The sequence below is a fragment of the Physeter macrocephalus genome, chromosome 9 (genome assembly GCF_002837175.3).
Source record: "Physeter macrocephalus isolate SW-GA chromosome 9, ASM283717v5, whole genome shotgun sequence".
Taxonomy (NCBI): domain Eukaryota; kingdom Metazoa; phylum Chordata; class Mammalia; order Artiodactyla; family Physeteridae; genus Physeter; species Physeter macrocephalus.
In genome coordinates, this window is record NC_041222.1 from 61,254,232 (window position 1) to 61,272,629 (window position 18,398).

General features: G+C 37.8%; 1 protein-coding gene across 3 annotated transcripts in view; it reads right to left on the reverse strand.

Annotated features, from left to right (window-relative positions):
• The window catches only part of HAUS6 (HAUS augmin like complex subunit 6), a 49,592-nt gene that overhangs the window by 12,832 nt on the left and 18,362 nt on the right, over window positions 1–18,398 (reverse strand). For all 3 annotated transcript variants that reach the window (XM_028494013.2, XM_024126830.3, XM_028494014.2), the window contains 5 exons: window positions 13,906–14,076; window positions 11,688–11,881; window positions 10,818–10,944; window positions 8,600–8,702; window positions 1,493–1,574 (listed from right to left, as the gene is read on the reverse strand). In XM_028494013.2, the coding sequence (XP_028349814.1) occupies window positions 1,493–1,574; window positions 8,600–8,702; window positions 10,818–10,944; window positions 11,688–11,881; window positions 13,906–14,076 (677 nt within the window). The remainder of the gene's footprint in view (window positions 1–1,492; window positions 1,575–8,599; window positions 8,703–10,817; window positions 10,945–11,687; window positions 11,882–13,905; window positions 14,077–18,398) is intronic.

The window sequence follows — 18,398 nt, forward strand, 5'->3', positions numbered from 1 at the left end:
GAGGCCCCAACAGTGAGAGGCCCGCGTACTGCAAAAAAAAAAAAAAAAAAAAAAAAAAAGAATCTTGAGGTTGAATGGAGTTCATAAATAAAATCAGATGTGTGAATTAATCTACTAACTCCATCAATCTTTAGTCCAGCAAGAGACCTTAAATCAAAACATTTAATCTGCTCCCTCAAGGAAAGATAGACCAAAAACATAACTGCGATCAGGAAGCACCAACTATTTCCCTCTAAGAGGCATGCTTTAAGAACAATTGTGATAAGGGGGTAAAATTAGCAAGCCCAATAACTTTACAATTTCTTCACTTTACAAGGTCTTCACTGCAGATTTCATTCTATTTCTTTAGGTACTCAGACAATCAACATCACACCCAGATCTAAGAACAAAAATAAAATTTTCCCACAAGTAGTCCTGACCTCCTATGAACCAGAAAATTTGCAGAGGAAACTGCCAATAGCATAATTTCACATGTAAGTTTTGACAATAGTTATGGTATTTCAACTTATTAACTTACTAAGAGTATACAGAATGAAGGAGCCTCAAGTCACTTAAAATTTAGAATTTTCTTTTAGAATTATCCTAAGTATTTTGTTTCCATATCTGTGCCTCATTAACATGGGGAAGTTGAACTGAAAATCAACTATTTAAATCAAAGGTTAATCAGAAAAAGCAAAATAACAAAGGAATCTATTTAGCATATCTGTGTTTGACTGCTACTTAATGTTTAGTTTCAATAAGGGATAAACACATTCACATTTAGTTTAGAGATTTCTGCTTTTATAATCTGGCATCAGTTTATTTAAGGGATAAATAGGATAGTAGAGGAAAAAAGACAATAAATAAAGTAAGAATACTCCTAGTTACAACAAACTAACTGGGTTCAGTTTTTTCATATGCTAAATTTTGGGATTAGATTGAATCAGAAGTCTTCCCCCTCAAATTTTTTTTAAGTACAGAACTCTTTTTATCAAATGGCATATAAAGCCCCAATATATAGTACAGATAAAAGAGTAGGCTGCTCAGGTTGAAGTGGGAAAGGCTGGAACAGTCACAGGTTAAATTTGATTCATCCACAGCACCAGAGGGCGCTGCAGAACAAAGACTGAAAACTACCAACTAGATCATCTCAGAAGTCCCTAAACTCTTGGATTTAGTCAACAGCCACAAGTGATTTCAAAGATGTTCCCAGACACAAAAAGGCAAAAATTCCCAAACTTGCATTAGATAATTTCCACATATGTATTTTTCTTCAAAAACTAGGTAATCCCCATGAGTCCCAACATTTAGACAAGAATAGAGGAAAAAAATGCCCTTGCATCAGAAATGTTGAATCTTTCCTGAAAACATGGATCCGCAGTAGAAAAACAGTCTGGTTAAGACAAGAAAGTTATGAGCTATCTCACAGTGGAGAAGCTTGAAAGCTGGCTGAAGATGGGACTAAAATTAATTAAGAGAAAAAAAATCAATATGAAAATCAAATTTCTTTTACCTGTTGGCTAGATCACATTTAGTTTCCAGTATATCACTTGCCCTTCTGCAATCATTTTCCTGGATATGTTGCTTATGTGTATCTAAAGGAATAGAAAAATTAATTACTCTTTAATTATGTTTGTACATTCTAATATTCAGAGATCTCTTGAAGTTCTACAACAACTTCTAAACAGAAGAAAACAGAAAAATAAAATAAATGCTAATAGGAAAAGACAATTATTCAATTATTAAGTGTAAAGTAGTATGCATGACAGTGATGGAGAATATGTACAATAAATCGGCTTTTCTAGAAACATAGCTCACACAAAGTTTCCCAAAAAGGGACAATCCATAATTCTCAAGTATTATATAGCCATGCTTCATGTTTAAGTACACAGATAATGCAATTACCACATAAACCAGCCAAAAAGTTATAGTACTTAGCATATTTTAGCCCAGCATCTATGACATCAGTCAACCTATGTATTTATTCTTCAACATATCATTTAATAACTATGTGTCATTACTGTACTAACAATGGGAAAAAGAAATTAAAAATGGAGACCTGTCTTCAAGGACTCAGTACAGGAAAGACTATTGACAAGTACATACAGAATTATGGTACACTGCTACAGTATTATGATACAAGTATGCACAGAATGCAAGGAGGCAGGAGGGCACCCAGCCCAGAGTGGGGAACATGAAGAAGCCATGAAAGTACTAAGAGAAGAAGTTGCATGTTTTGTGTGCCACAGCATAAGGTATATCTAGTGGAAGCATGATAGGCAATGAAATTGATGACAAAAGCCATGGCTATATTTCAAAGGATTTGATATTCCAGGAGCTCCTCTTCTTTCAACATGTTAGCTTCTGAAACACTATTTATACATGTGTCCAAAGTGTTACTGTATAAGAAGCCAATGTGTATACTATGTAAAGTTTTCCTTTTAATTCATCATAATGCCACCTCATAACATTCTCAATACCCTATGCTTTTGAACCTACTAATTATGATGGAGTTACTGTTATTTATAAAACATTCCAAAAATAAGCACAAATACAACTATACCACAAACTTAGTAGACAACCATTAACTAAAATGATGATGATATAGTCAACATCTTGTTATAACCTATAATGTTAAAGAATTGAAAAAGAATATATATATGTGTGTGTGTGTGTATATATACATATATATACATATATATGTTCCATTTCAGATCACTGAATCACTTTGCTGTACACCTGAAACACTGTAAATCAACTATAATTTTTAAATGTTTTAAATTTAGATTTTTTAAAAATAAAAATGATGATGCACAACTTTAAACACCATCTGGTGGTGGTAGGCAGAGTTCATGCACATTTGTTCTGGTATGAAAGAAAGTCTGTAAGGTAAAAGCTGCTAAGTGAAAAAGCATCTAGAGCCTTTTTCTCTTTTCCAAAGGTGAGAGGTGATAGAAAGCCACTGGTGGGTATTACACCAAGAGATGAAAAGGATCATATTTACATTACAGGAAGATCACTGATAGACATTTGGAATATAGAACAGATAGACTACTGGAGGCAGAGTAGCTAGTTAGAACACAATCAAAATGCAAGAAATGATGGAAACTAAACTTAAGATGCAAAGATAGCAAAGGAGGGCACAGTCATAATAGTGCATTTAGGAGGTTAAAACAAACTGAACTCACTACTACAAAGCAAACGAAACTAAAGCAGACACTGACTCCTACCGTAAAGACACTACAACTACTAAATAAAATGTAAGAAAAAAGGAAAGCCCAGAAGAATAAAAATCATCACATGACAGAACCAAAGATGGAAAGCACTACAAGCAGGGTAAACTTAAACCAAGAAACAAGGGCTCAATGAGGCAGGCTCCAGGGGCTGAACACAGGAGATTTAAATGCCTATATGGTAACAAGAAACATCATCTCAGGCCTCTCAGGCTGGGATCTGAGAGACCGCCATAAGACAAGACACTGCAAAGACTGCTCTGCCCCTGAAAGGGGATTATAAAAATTCTGCCAACTGGACAGGGAAAGCCTGCTCTCTACCTGGACTCCTTGGTGAAAAAAAGTATAGAAGGAAGGAAGGAAAGATATCTAAAACCTAGCCTACTCAAAAGGAGGTGTGTGGGCTTCCCCTGGTGGCGCAGTGGTTGCGCGTCCACCTGCCAATGCAGGGGAACCGGGTTCGCGCCCCGGTCTGGGAGGATCCCACATGCCGCGGAGCGGCTGGGCCCGTGGGCCATGGCCGCTGAGCCTGCGCGTCCGGGGCCTGTGCTCCGCGACGGGAGAGGCCACAACAGAGGGAGGCCCGCATCCCACAAAAAAAAAAAAAAAAAAAAGGAGGTGTGAAATCCATAATTATACTGGCTACTTGTTTTAGGAATCCCAAACCAAAGACATTAACTGGTCTAGTTCAAAAGAAATCCCTGGGACTCTTGGCCACTCTGTAGAGACCCTTCTGCAATCCTGGGCCCACATGACTCCTCCAGAGGTGGGGGACCCAATGAAGTTGAGATTTCATTCAAATATTTTAATATTAATATTTCAATAGAACATAAGCAGGCAGAGCATACAGGAGAAGTACCTGAAATGAAGAGATATTGGGAAAATTGATAAAGATAAAAGTCAGTACATTTAAAATGATCAACAAAAAAGAAACAACAGGGGCCATAATGAAAGAAGATGACACCATGAAAAAGAATGGGCAGTTTTGAAAAAAGAAGCAAATAAAAAATACATTCATGAAAACTAAATGGACAGGTCAAAAAGGAGATTAAACATAAATAAAGAAATAATTAAGTGAACCATAGAGAGATATAAAGAAAATACCCAGAATGCAGGTCCAGAGTTACAAAGAGGTTATAAATATGAATGAGAAGTTATGAGATATGGGGGACAGAATCAGAAGTCCTAATAATATGAGGTATAAAAGAAAAGGACCAAAAGAATGAGAGAAGGGGGTAATATTACAAGAGATATTAGTGAATACGTTTCCAGAATTGAAGAAAGATACGAGCCTTCACACTGAATAAGCATACACAAGTTCCAAACAGGCTAAATAAAAACAGATCTACATTTAGACACAGCTCAATGAACCTGCATAATACAAAAATAAGTAAGTCTTAAAAGCAACCAGAGATCAAAAATTACCTATAAATGAATGACAATTAGACCGACAGCAAATGTTTCAAAAACAAAAGAAGGCAGAAAGCAATGAGATCATATTATTAAAGTCCCAAGGAAAAATAAGTGTTGATCTTGAATCCAAACTATCATTCGTAAGTAAAAATAAAGACATTTTCAAAGAAAGACTAAGAGATCTTACTATTCAGGGTCTGTCACGAAAAGAAGTGAAAGATATAGTTCGAGATATACCTCTCAAAAGGAAGGAACGGAACAAAAGTAATATTGACCAAAAAAATCGGTAAATGTACTGGTAAATCACACACAATGACTGTTAAAAAGAATTTCTATCAATGTCATTTTTTTTTAAGGGGTAGGGCATTATCCTAGAATAAAAGTCAGTAAGAGGACAAAACAACCATATACAATGAGTGAACCCTCCTTGGATCCTGGTTCAAAAACAAACATTTACAAACAACATGTTGGGGGATAAGAGAAATTTTATTTATAAACTTAAGAACAGGGCTTCCCTGGTGGCGCAGTGGTTGAGAGTCCGCCTGCCGATGCAGGGAACACGGGTTCGTGCCCCGGTCCGGGAAGATCCCACATGCTGCAGAGCGGCTGGGCCCGTGAGCCATGGCCGCTGAGCCTGCGCGTCCGGAGCCTGTGCTCCGCAACGGGAGAGGCCACAACAGTGAGAGGCCCGCGTACCGCATAAAAAAAACAGAAACAAAAAAAAACTTAAGAACAGCAGAACAGTATACGTATGGTTAGATCCAAAGTAAAATTATTTTTATAAACATACATCAGAATAAACTTAAGATTTAGGATAGTGGTTACCTCTGCAAATGCAGAATGAACGGTCAAGGACAAGAGGTTAATATCCAAAATATACAAATAGCTCATACATATCAATATCACAAAAACAAACCCAATCAATACATGCCACAGCTAAAAGTTCACATGCCACAACTAAGGAGCCCACAAGCTGTAACTAAGGAGCCCACCAGCCGCAACTAAGGAGCCTACCAGCCACAACTAAGGAGCCGGTGAGCTGCAACTAAGCAGCCTGCCTGCTGCGACTAAGACCCGGTGCAACCAAATAAATAAATTAAATATTTTTTTTTTAAAAAAAAGGGCAAAGGGCTTCCCTGGTGGCGCAGTGGTTGAGAGTCCGCCTGCCAATGCAGGGGACACGGGTTCGTGCCCCGGTCCGGGAAGATCCCACATGCCGCGGAGCGGCTGGGCCCGTGAGCCATGGCCGCTGAGCCTGCACGTCCAGAGCCTGTGCTCCGCAACAGGAGAGGCCACACAGTGAAAGGCCCGTGTACCACTAAAAAGGAAAAAAAAAAAAAGGGGCAGAAGATCTAAATAGACATTTCTCCAAAGAAGACATACAGATAGCCAACAGGCACATGAAAAGATGTTCAACATCACTAATTATTAGAGAAATGCAAATCAAAACCACAATGAGGTATCAACCTCACACTTGTTAGAATGGCTCTCATTTAAAAGTCTACAAATAATAAATGCTGGAGAGGATGTGGAGAAAAGGGAACCCTCCTGCACTGTTGGGGGGAATGTAAATTGGTACAGCCACTATGGAGAACAGTATGGAGGTTCCTTAAAAATCTAAAAATAGAACTACCATATGATCCAGCAATTCCACTCCTGGGTATATGGGCGGAAAAAACGAAAACTCTAATTTGAAAAAACACATGCACTCCAATCTTCATAGCAGCACTATTTACAATAGTCAAGACATGGCAGCAACGCAAGTGCCATCAAGAGATTACTGGCTTAAGAAGATGTGGCATATATATACACACATACACCACAATGGATATTTCTCAGCCATACAAGAGTGAAATATTGCCATTTGCAGCAACATGGATGGACCTAGAGAATATTATGCTTAGTGAAATAAGTCAGAGAGAGAAAGACAAATACTATATGATATCACTTATATTTGAAATCTAAAAAATCATACAAATGAATTTATATAAGAAACAGAAACAGACTCACAGACACAGAAAGCAAACTTACAGTTATCCAAGGGGAGAAGGAAGTGGCGGAAGGGACAAAGGAGTATGAGATTAACAGATACAAACTACTTTAATACATAAAATAGATAAGCAACAGGATTTACTGTATAGCATAGGGAATTACAGCCAATATCATGTAATAGCCTATAATGGAATATAATCTGAAAAAAAAAATCACTATGCTCTACACACCTGAAACTAAAATAATATTGTAAATCAACTATACTGCAATTTAAAAGAAAAGAATACTCAAGGAAGGGTGGATACTCAAGGGTTAACTACACTAGTACTTTAAAAAAAAAGCTAAAGCAAATACTGCAAAGATTTGACAAGAGTGTTCAGTAAACAGGTATTTATAATATTCCTGTGCTTAATATGCTGAAATATAATTTTTAAAAACTACTGAAAAGAAAAATCACTTCCAGAAAGATGTACTATGTAAGGTAAAGAAGGGGAAAAGCTGTTTTACTTTAAGCAAAGTAAAGTGGTTTACTACAAAAAGTATAAAATAATGTTGAGGTTCCCCAGCCCAGACCAAGGCTCTAGAGGAAAAAAAAAACAGAATCCGAAGAGTACAAACTGTGCAATGCCTGAAGGAAAGGGTTACCCCCAAAGATCCTATCAAACACTTTTAAAATGTGGACTTCTAACTAAACTTCATAAACAGACACAAATATTCCCTCACTCTGAAGGCGACATAGAAATCTCCAAATGGACGTGAGGACAATTTCATGGTTTCACAGGGCCTAAACTAAGTATGCCAAGAGTACAAAGGCCCTTTCCAAGCTGAAGTGAGAACACAATGGTAACCAAATATGCCAAGAACTATCAAAGTAATTCTATCACCATAAGCAATGCTCTGTATCTGAAGATCTTTTTCATTCATCAAACCATGCAGTCTTTTGTGTCTACTCTTCTGCTGGCGCCTATCCTTGACCCTTGCTCTCTGGTCTATGATCTTTCCCAACTAGTGTCCTCCCCACATACACCTGACTCCCAAACCAATCACCTATCCTAGCTGTGTTCATCCTTTTTCTTCCTAAGTCCTGTGCTAACGGCTGCCATGACCGATGGCCTGCCTAAACTCAACTGTGGCCTATACTTATTACCTGCTCCAGATTGGCTACATAATTCATACATTTTTTATTCATTTATCCCTCCACCTATCTACCTTACATTTACTGAATCCAATAAAAATTTCTTGTACACAAGTACCAGGCAATTGGTGAAACTGAGTATGAAATGGATATTAGATATTGTAGAGAAATTAATTTTTTAGGTGTGATAATGGTATGATATTTGAGGAAACTGAATGAGATAATTATTAATTTTAGGTGTAATATTAGTATGGTAATTAAAGAGGAAAAAGTCCTTATTTTCATGGGAATGCATGCTGAAACACTTAGAGTGAAGTGTTAAGGTCTCAGACTTATATGGTTTAGCAAACAAACATACACATTTAAAGCAAAAATCTCAACTGTTGAAATAAGCAACAGTTAAGTATTCAGGTAATTACTACTATTCTTTCATGTTAAAAAATTGTGGGCTTCTACACAAAACCTGTAAACGAATATTTATAGCAGCATTACTCATAATAGCCAAATGGTGGAAATAACCCAAATGTCCATCAAAGGACGAATAGATCAACAAATTCGATTCAATCATACAACAGAATGTATTCCAACAAAGTAATGAAGTATCGATACATGCTACAACTTGGATAAACCTTGAAAACATTGTGCAAAGTAAAAAGTTGTGCAACTCAAAGAAAGGAGACACAAAAAGCCTTATGTTAACTGAGGCTCATATGACTGAAATGCTATGTGCATTTCACCACAGTAAATAACTGGGAAAAAAACCATGAAAGTTTATAAAAGAACTGTTATCATAGTGAGAAATATTAATGAGAGGGAAGTTTAAAAGAGAAAAAAATAAATAACAAACCTGGAAGTGAAGCAGGGTACTGCAAAAGAATACTCTTCGCATATGCTTCTTCTGAGGCAGGATCAAACGAAAGGGGAGACATAGGTGGTAAAAGATCCACAGCCTTAAAACACAGAATTTGTTATTTTGAAATATACACACTTTACTCAGTACCACAGTAACAATACTAAGTAAATCTATGAATGGATGATTTTTTTTTCCCTAATGAAGAAAGAATTAGCAAACATACAAATTATCCTGTAACTATTTTTAAACTAAGGAGTATGATATTAAGAACAAGAGGGCTACTTTGCCCTCCAACTATGCCTCAAATGTAATAGTACCTAAAATAAAGAGGAATATCTCAATTTCTTTTTCTTTTCTTTTTTTTTTTTTTAAACTGTAATCCTTACTGTTACCAGCCAAAAACTCTGGACCTAAATCCTGTTGTCTTTGTTGAAAGATGAATCAACTGCAGGGAAAGGTTTGAGATGCACTGGCAACAAAGTGAGACTTGCTCTTCACCGAGATCAGAAGTATTAAAAGGGGATTGTACATTGTCCTTGTTTGAGTCACTTATTAAATGCCACTCAGACTTCTAGCCGGGGTGTGTCCCATGGAGACTCCTCCCACCTCCCTCCCCACCGCCTCCCGCCATATCTGTGAAGCTCAGAGCAGTGCTTTGCAACAAACTAAATTCTCAATGTGTTCATAGGGATTGTGGGGCTTGGTCTTTGATCAAAGGCTCAGCCATTCCAAGGAGTCCTACCATATTTTTGCTTCCTGCTCTACTAGGTCTAGTGTCCTGGGTTTGGGGTGAGACATGTGGACTAAGCTGTTAGATTGCACAGGGGACTGAGTGTTCTTCATGTTCTGCATCTTCGGGCATGCACAGACCCCCAGAGGATGGTCCAGGTCCCTTCGTTCTGACAAGGAACTTTAGCATGTCGAGCTGTTGTGTTTACCATGTGCGTTTGTTACCTTTTCATCCTCATTTTTCTCATCAGAAACTTGTGGTTTTACTCTTTCAGGTTCTTTTTCTTCTGGTCTCCGTTTGCTAGCTAGATCTTTGGGTTCACTTCTGTGCCTCTTTTCATCTTTGTCTTCTTCATTTATTTCAGCCTGAGCTCCTCCGGGCCTCGCATCTGTCTGGCTCCTCCTTAGATTTCTGTTTAGGTGTTAGTCCTTTGGTTTGACTTCTGAGTCTCTTTTCTTCCTGGAGGTGACCAGGCTTTACTTTATCATCTTTCTTCTTCTTCCACGTGTGTTCCTGGTTTTACTCTTCCCGGTTCTTCTGCAGGGAGCGGTCCAGCAACTTGTTCTCTGGATGTAACTCTACGTCTCTTTTCTTCCTGGTCTTTTTCTTCTTCATCGACAGAATCATCTGATTTTGCTTTTTCAGGGTCTTCCTCAGGCTTCCGTTTGGCAGGGCCCCTTGTGAAATAAGATGTGACGGTGGTCTGCCTGGTAGTTTGCCTTGTAACCCTGGTGCTACATGAGACTTCAGATTTTGTTTCTCCATCGGACTTGCTTCTCCTGGGCATGCAAAGTTTGGAAACAGGTCTGGGGGACTTGTTTTTCTCTGCTATTTCCACTGTGCGGTCCTCACCACTTGTCTGGCTCCCGTTTTCTAGACATCCATTCACTTCCCGACTGAAAGCATGAGTTCCGTTCTCCAAGGACAAATCTATATTTAAAAGGGATTTGACTTAAGCCAGGTAGCCCTCCTCTGATAATTCTTTATGTAATTTGGTTTCCAAGTCACATAACTGATTCTTTATTTCTGTCTGCAGAAATTCATGCAAGAGATTCCATTTCTCCTTCACGCATTCCTTTTCTGCTTAACTATCTCCTGCCAAATCTTTGAGCCGAATGGTCTTGATGATTTCGTGAGCAGCATCGTGGGGTTTGTCGTAGACCGGCAGCGGCCACGGGTAGACGGCGGGCTCAGCCCCCACAGGCGACTTGAGCCTCAGCGCCAGCTTCTCCCCAATCTCATTTTCTTTTTAATACAATCCACTGAATCTAAAAATATTAACTATATCACAACAGCAGCTTAATGAACATTCTAATATATATTTAGAAAAATCACAGAAACCAAAATATTTGAACTTCAGGCTCAGATGAAAAGATAACAAGATAACACACATATAGCATTTCCAGGTCATTGGTAACATGATAAATCAAGAGTTTACAAGAGATTAAACCACTCTCCAAAAGTCAAGTCAATATTACTTACTGGAGTCCAACCTTTAATTAGACTGAAAGGAGACAGGCCAAGAAATTCTTTCCAATTTTTATGCCATTCTTCTTGTTTTTCAACAATAGAATGTCTTATAGTTGTGAGATCTGCTTTTATTTTATACCTATAACAGCATAAAAAAGAACTTCATTCAAAACATGAATATATAAAAAGAAGCACTGAGAAAAAGTGTCGAAGTAAGAATACTATAGCTCACAGAGAAAGGGCAGAAAGTATAACTGAAAGTTCAACCAATACAGCACACCTAAATTGCATAAACTCTCCCATTGAGAGAGAGTTCAGAATCTAAAATACCTTCTTTCCTTTTAACACCAAATAGCAATCATATATCTATACTCCATTTATCTTTAAAAATATTGGGTTGGCCAAAAAGTTCGTTCGGGTTTTTCCCTAAGATGTTACCCAAACGAACTTTTTGGCCAACCCCATACAATTTTTTCCTGGTTCTGAACTCAAGTTGAAATTCTACTCCTACTCTCTATCCATTTCTAAAGAGTACCCATACCTCCTGGTCACTCTGCTCAATACAAACCATTTTTCTGAAACCTAGTTTTATTAGTAGACCCTACAAAAGAAAATCTAGAGAAAAGTCATAATTATTTGATAAAGGATTATCACTCAGGGCAAATAATATACTCCAGACAAAAGAAAACTACATTAATTTTCCTTGCTACTTCATGTGTCTCTCTAGAAGTTGGTAACATAAGGTTTTTGAGTACGAGTAAAATTTTCACACTTGTTTGCCAAAGCTACTGAGTTGTTAACTAAACAAGAGTTGTGCTGAGAAATTATCAAAACCACCCTACTCCTGCCCCAATGAAATAACAGAAGACCTTTCTAGTGTACCTCATATGCTTCAGATCTGACAATCTTTCTCTCTGAACTTTGGTCTCTTTTTCAAGGAAGTGAAGGTCTATTGTCAGTCGTGCTTGGTTAGCCTGACAATGTTCGTATTTCATTACTTTCAAGACTTCATTTAATAACTGAATAACTGTTAAGAGATTCAATTTTCCAGCCTCATAAACATTTCCTATGTGCAACTGAAAAAAAAAAAGTGGTGAACTATAGATTGTTAACATAATAAAATGCTACAAAAATATATTTACATTTTTCACTATTACATAGAAAGGTTACTTTAAAAGAGTAGAAAAAAAGAACAAATGTCTACCCAAAAATAAAACTATGTAAATAATTCTGGCCCAAAAAAAACTACCATGGAAGAATTAACACACCATGCTACATTTTTATATCATGCAAAAAAGCTGAAACTGGAATAAAAGAAATGCAAATAAATGGAAAGCAAAATAAAGACTGAGGAGAAAGATCAGGTTTGGAGAAAGATCATGAATTCATGTTTTACCGAAAGTTGCAAATTAAAGGACCCCTAAAGGTTGATTCCAAACTTAAACATGTTTATTTGGCCTGCACAGTTTCAATGTTTTAAAATCATCTGAATTAGTTGCTAATATTTTTTAAAATCACAGATTTCACACAAAATTAGTTCCCCAAAGATCTCATCATTTCCTACTTTACCCCTTTTGTTACACATAATTAGCATACTTCATTTATATAGTATTACCTGCCTAGCCCCTGTAGGAATCTGAGTTTACAGATTCTGATTTTTATGTACTCTGAATTTGAAGTGCCTGACATGTTACCTATTAAAGTGAAAACTCTTCAGGGTCACAACAATATTTTATCTTTATATCCCCTTCACTATAATAATACCTGACACATAGGAGATGCTCAAAAAATTTTAAGTTTACTAAGAAAAAAAAATGTAGGCTATTCACATGGAAATGTCCCATAAGCAAGTGGAAATAATTTGATGTAGACTGGGTTGAAGGGGAGAGACTGGAAATACCAATCTGGTAATATTATTGTATAGGAGGGTGATGAAGGCATGGAATTGGGTAAGAAAATACAGATGGATTTATAATGTGGGAAAGAAAAGGGTGCATTAAAGGAACCATGGGGAACATGTTCATTTAAAAGGTAGAGAAAAAGGAACCAGTGGAAAACTCGAGAAAGCAGTCTGAAACACCACAGGAAGGCAAAGACACTGAGGTCACAAAAGCTAAAGGAAGAAAAAACTTTAAAACACTTAATAGCATCAAGATGAAAGAAAAACAAGAGAACAGAAGAGTTTTTAAAAAGAAATTTAGGGGCTTCCCTGGTGGCGCAGTGGTTGAGAATCCGCCTGCCGATGCAGGGGATGCCGGTTCGTGCCCTGGTCTGGGAAGATCCCACATGCCACGGAGCGGCTGGGCCCGTGAGCCACGGCCGCTAAGCCTGCACGTCCGGAGACTGTGCTCCGCAACGGGAGAAGCCACAATAGTGAGAGGCCCGCGTACCACAAAAAAAAAAAAAAAAAAAAAGAAATTTAGCATTCAGGAGATCACTGGTGCTCTCTTTGAGAATTTATAAAGAACGAGGTATCGGGGCTTCCCTGGTGGCGCAGTGGTTGAGAGTCCGCCTGCTGATGCAGGGGACACAGGTTCGTACACCGGTCCGAGAGGATCCCACATGCTGCAGAGTGGCTGGGCCCATGAGCCATGGCCGCTAAGCCTGCACGTCCGGAGACTGTGCTCCGCAACGGGAGAAGCCACAATAGTGAGAGGCCCGCGTACCACAAAAAAAAAAAAAAAAGAACAAATTCTGGAGAGTTAATCTGATTATAGTTAACAATACTAGATTCTATACTTCAAAGCCGCTAAGAGACTAGATCTTAAATGTTCTCGGAGAGACCACAACAGTGAGAGGCCCGCATACCGCAAAAAAAAAAAAAAAAAAGAACTAGGCATCATATCATCTTCCTACTAAGTACCTTCTACTCTCTAATTATATGATGTAGCACCATACAAGGTACAGACAATGAATAAAGGTTGATAGATGTGAATATAAACACCTTTAACAGTACCCCTCTTTATGAAAGATTTACCAGATATATTCACAAAGGTAAATTCTGAAAACAGTAGAAAAACTTTGTGAGAAAAACAATATACAATATATAAAAAAATTATGTGAAGGGAGTTTTCTCAAAGCTCTCTTATCGAATGCTTACCTGACACATTTGTTTCTCAATTTTGTCAAGTAAGAGCCTTGGAATATTGATAGCAACATTAGTTCCATCTAAAGTATATTGGTTAACAACATTAAGGACTGAACTAACAACTTCTCTCTCTTTTTCCAAAACCATGAGTGTTTCATTCACTGAAGCCCACAAAGACCGAACCTTCGAAAACAGAGACAAACAAATTATTAAAGTCTATATATAATCTATACATAAAGATATGTAAAATACAAATATATGCTCATTCCTAGGAACAAATTAGGTATTCCTGGAATGGCTTCTGGTAAAAAACTAACTATTTTAACAGTCTAAAAGCACTGATATCACTTTCAAGGGCACTTTATTTTTTTTATTTTTTTTTTTTATTTTTTTCTTTTTTGTTTTTTTCAAGGGCACTTTAAAACTCAAGAATTTCTCAGGAGAATCTAGCCCACTATGATTTGCAAAACGTATCTAAGAAACCTTATACTATGGAGGTGCAATTAGCATTTCCTGTATTCTGAGATGCCATCAGGGAAAATAAAAGATTTTCAGGTGAAAATGAAAACACTACACATCAATTTTAAGAGTCATTCAAGTTTCAAAAGTTAAAATGTTGAAAACCATATATTAACCTAAGTTTATTAAATTGACATACAAGAATGTTCAAAGCACTCCTATTTGTAATACTCAAAAACTGCAATCAACTCGAAGAACTACCTTGAATAAAAAGTATACTTTCCTATAATCATAAAATAGAACATTATACAGCAATGAGAATGAACACATACAACAGCATGGATACAACAGCATGAGTGAAAGAAGTCGAACACAAAAGAATATATTCTAACCGCAAAAAAAAAAAAAAAAAAAGAATAAATTCTATACACTCCCCATTTACACAAAGTTCAAGAACGGGCAAAACTAATCTTTAGCATAACAAGTGAGGATAGGGCTTCACTGGTGGTGCAGTGGTTAAGAATCCGCCTGCCAATGCAGGGGACACAGGTTCGATCCCTGGTCCGGGAAGATCCCACATGCCACGGAGCAACTAAGCCCGTGTGCCACAACTACTAAGCCTGCACTCTGGAGGCTGCGAGCCACAACTACTGAGTCCACATGTCACAACTACTGAAGCCTGCATGCCTAGAGCCCATGCTCCACAACTAGAGAAGCCATCGCAATGAGAATCCCACGCCCACGCATCACAACAAAGAGTAGCCCCCTCTTGCCGCAACTAGAGAAAGCCTGCGTGCAGCAATAAGGACCCAATACAGCCAAAAATTAATAAAATACATAAATTTTAAACAAATAAACAAACAAAAAAAAGAAGTGATAGTATTTACTCTTGGAAGGAAATGGTCATGAATGAAAGGGGGCTCAATGCTCCTGGGGTGATGGTAACATTCTGTTTCTTTAACCGGATGTTGATTACATGGATGTGTCCACTTTGTGAATTTTGTCAAGCTTCACACTTAGGATTTTTGCACGTTTTTATATGTATGTTATGCCTCAAAAGAATTTACGTAAGTGGGAAAGAGGAGGGGAAATACACTAATTATATTTGTGTTAGTGTCTGTGTCTTCTCACAGTACAAAGTAAAGTTGTTTCCCCAAAGGAAGACTCATTGGCTGGCCATCTAAAATCTCACAGGATGGCATTTCTTTGGTGAACATACAAAGATCCAGGATCTGGTTCTCAGATTTTTCAAATCTAGAAAGTTTACCTTCTCAATGGCTCAAAGTTGACTGGACTCAGGGAAAACTGAACATTACCCAAACTCAAGACAGACTGCTATGAAAACTCTTAATGGGTTTCATACCAACCTAACCTATTAAGCCTACAATCAAAGATACTACATTCAGCAATAGGAATATTCACATTCACTAAACTGGAAGCTCCATAAAGGAAGTGACTCTGCCCGTTTTCTTCAGGGCTCTAGTCCATAATATCTAGAAGAATGCCTAGCAAATGGCAGATGATCAATAAATATTCACTGAATTAATGAATAATTACTTCCTGAGGAGGGCACTCACCTTTTCCAGTGACAAAGTGCCTAAAAAGCCAAATTAATACCCCAAAGCAGCTTGGTGACCATAGAATCAGAACAAAGAGCTTGAGAGAGATTTCATCCAAACACAAAGGCCTAAGAAAACACTCCTACCCACATCTGTTAAAGCCAACCTCTGAAAGCTTCAGATCATTTATATCTGCCAGATTTCTCTCTACTGCCATGTCAGCCTCAACATGACTTCTCATCTTTCTTCCATACTTACCATCTGCCTTCACGTAATGTATTTTATTTAGATAAATATTACTGGTTAAGTTAGAATCAAGCTGAATTTTCCCTGCTGGCATGTAAGATTTTAAATTAAACAAATTTAAACTGGTTAATTTAAAACTGCTTTTGTATATATTTAGTCTGATAGATTAGAAGCTAATTTTTCCACTATATTCAAGTGTTTTAAAGGCACCCTGTTAGTACTTTTATACATATATCACTTATAATGAGTAAAAAAAAGAAAAACAAACAAAAACACTACTACAAAGAGAGATATACGAGTTCAATTAAGTAAGTAAACACTGCATAATCCAAAAGAAAGATTAAATTTCTCTCTTCAAAAGTTGGCTTGGGGGCTTCCCTGGTGGCGCAGTGGTTGCGCGTCCGCCTGCCGATGCAGGGGAACCGGGTTCGCGCCCCGGTCTGGGAGGATCCCACATGCCGCGGAGCGGCTGGGCCCGTGAGCCCTGGCCGGTGGGCCTGCGCGTGCGGAGCCTTCCGGAGCCTGTGCTCCGCAACGGGAGAGGCCGCAGCAGAGGGAGGCCCGCATACCACAAAAAAAAAAAAAAAAAAAAAAGTTGGCTTGACCAGTCCCTCCCATCAGGAAGCTTCCACAAGCCTCTTAGGGTAGCGTCATCCACCAGAGGACAGACAGCAGAAGCAAAAAGAATTACAATCCTGCAGCCTGTGAAACGAAAACCAAATTCACAAAAAGGCAGACAAGATGAAAAGGCAGAGGACTATGTACCAGATGAAGGAACAAGATAAAACCCCAGAAAAACAACTAAATGAAGTGGAGATAGGCAACCTTCCAGAAAAAGAATTCAGAATAGTGACAGTGAAGGTGATCCAGGACCTCGGAAAAAGAATGGAGGCAAAGATCGAGAAGATGCAAGAAATGTTTAACAAAGAACTAGAAGAATTAAAGAGCAAACACCTAGAAGAATTAAAGAACAAACAAAGAGATGAACAATACAATAACTGAAAAGAAAAATATACTAGAAGGAATCAATAGCAGAATAACTGAGGCAAAAGAACAGATAAATGACCTGGAGGACAAAATGGCGGAAATCACTGCCATGGAACAGAATAAAGAAAAAAGAATGAAAAGAAATATAGACAGCCTAAGAGACCTCTGGAACAACATTAAACACACCAACATTCGCATTATACAGGTCCCAGAAGGAGAAGAGAGAGAGGAAGAACCCGAGAAAATATCTGGATATAGGGGTCCCAGAAGAAGAGAGAAAGGACCCAAGAAAATATTTGGAGATTATAGTTGAAAACTTCCCTAACATGGGAAAGGAAATAGCCACCTAAGTCCAGGAAGCCCAGAGTCCCAGGCCAGATAAACCCAAGGAGAAAAACGCCGAGACACATAGTAATGAAATTAACAAAAATTAAAGACAAAGAAAAATTATTAAAAGTAACAAGGGAAAAACAACAAATAACATACAAGGGAACTCCCATAAGGTTAACACCTGACTTCTCAGCAGAAACTCTACAAACCAGAAGGGAGTGGCATGATATATTTAAAGTGATGAAAGGGAAGAACCTACAACCAAGATTACTCTACCTGGCAAGGATCTCACTCAGATTCGAAGAAGAAATCAAAAGCTTTACAGACAAGCAAAAGCTATGAGAATTCAGCACCACCAAACCAGCTCTACAACAAATGCTAAAGGAACTTCTCTAAATGGGAAACACAAGAAAAAAAAAGGACCTACAAAAACAAACCAAAAACAATTAAGAAAATGGTAATAGGAGCATACATATCGATAATTACCTTAAATTTGAATGGATTAAATGCTCCAACCAAAAGACACAGGCTTGCTGAATGGATATAAACACAAGACCCATATATATGCTGTCTAAAGGAGACTTGACTTCAGACCTAGGGACACATACAGACAGAAAGTGAGGGGATGAAAAAAGATATTCCATGTAAATGGAAATCAAAACAAAGCTGGAGTAGCAATATTCATATCAGATAAAATAGACTTTAAAATAAAGAATCTTACAAGAGACAAGGAAGGACACCACATAATGATCAAGGGATCAACCAAGAAGAAAATATAACAATTATAAATATATATACACCCAACACAGAAGAACCTCAATACATTAAGGCAACTGCTAACAACTATAAAAGAGGAAATCGACAGTAACACAATACTACTGGGGGACTTTAACACCTCACTTACACCAATGGACAGATCATCCA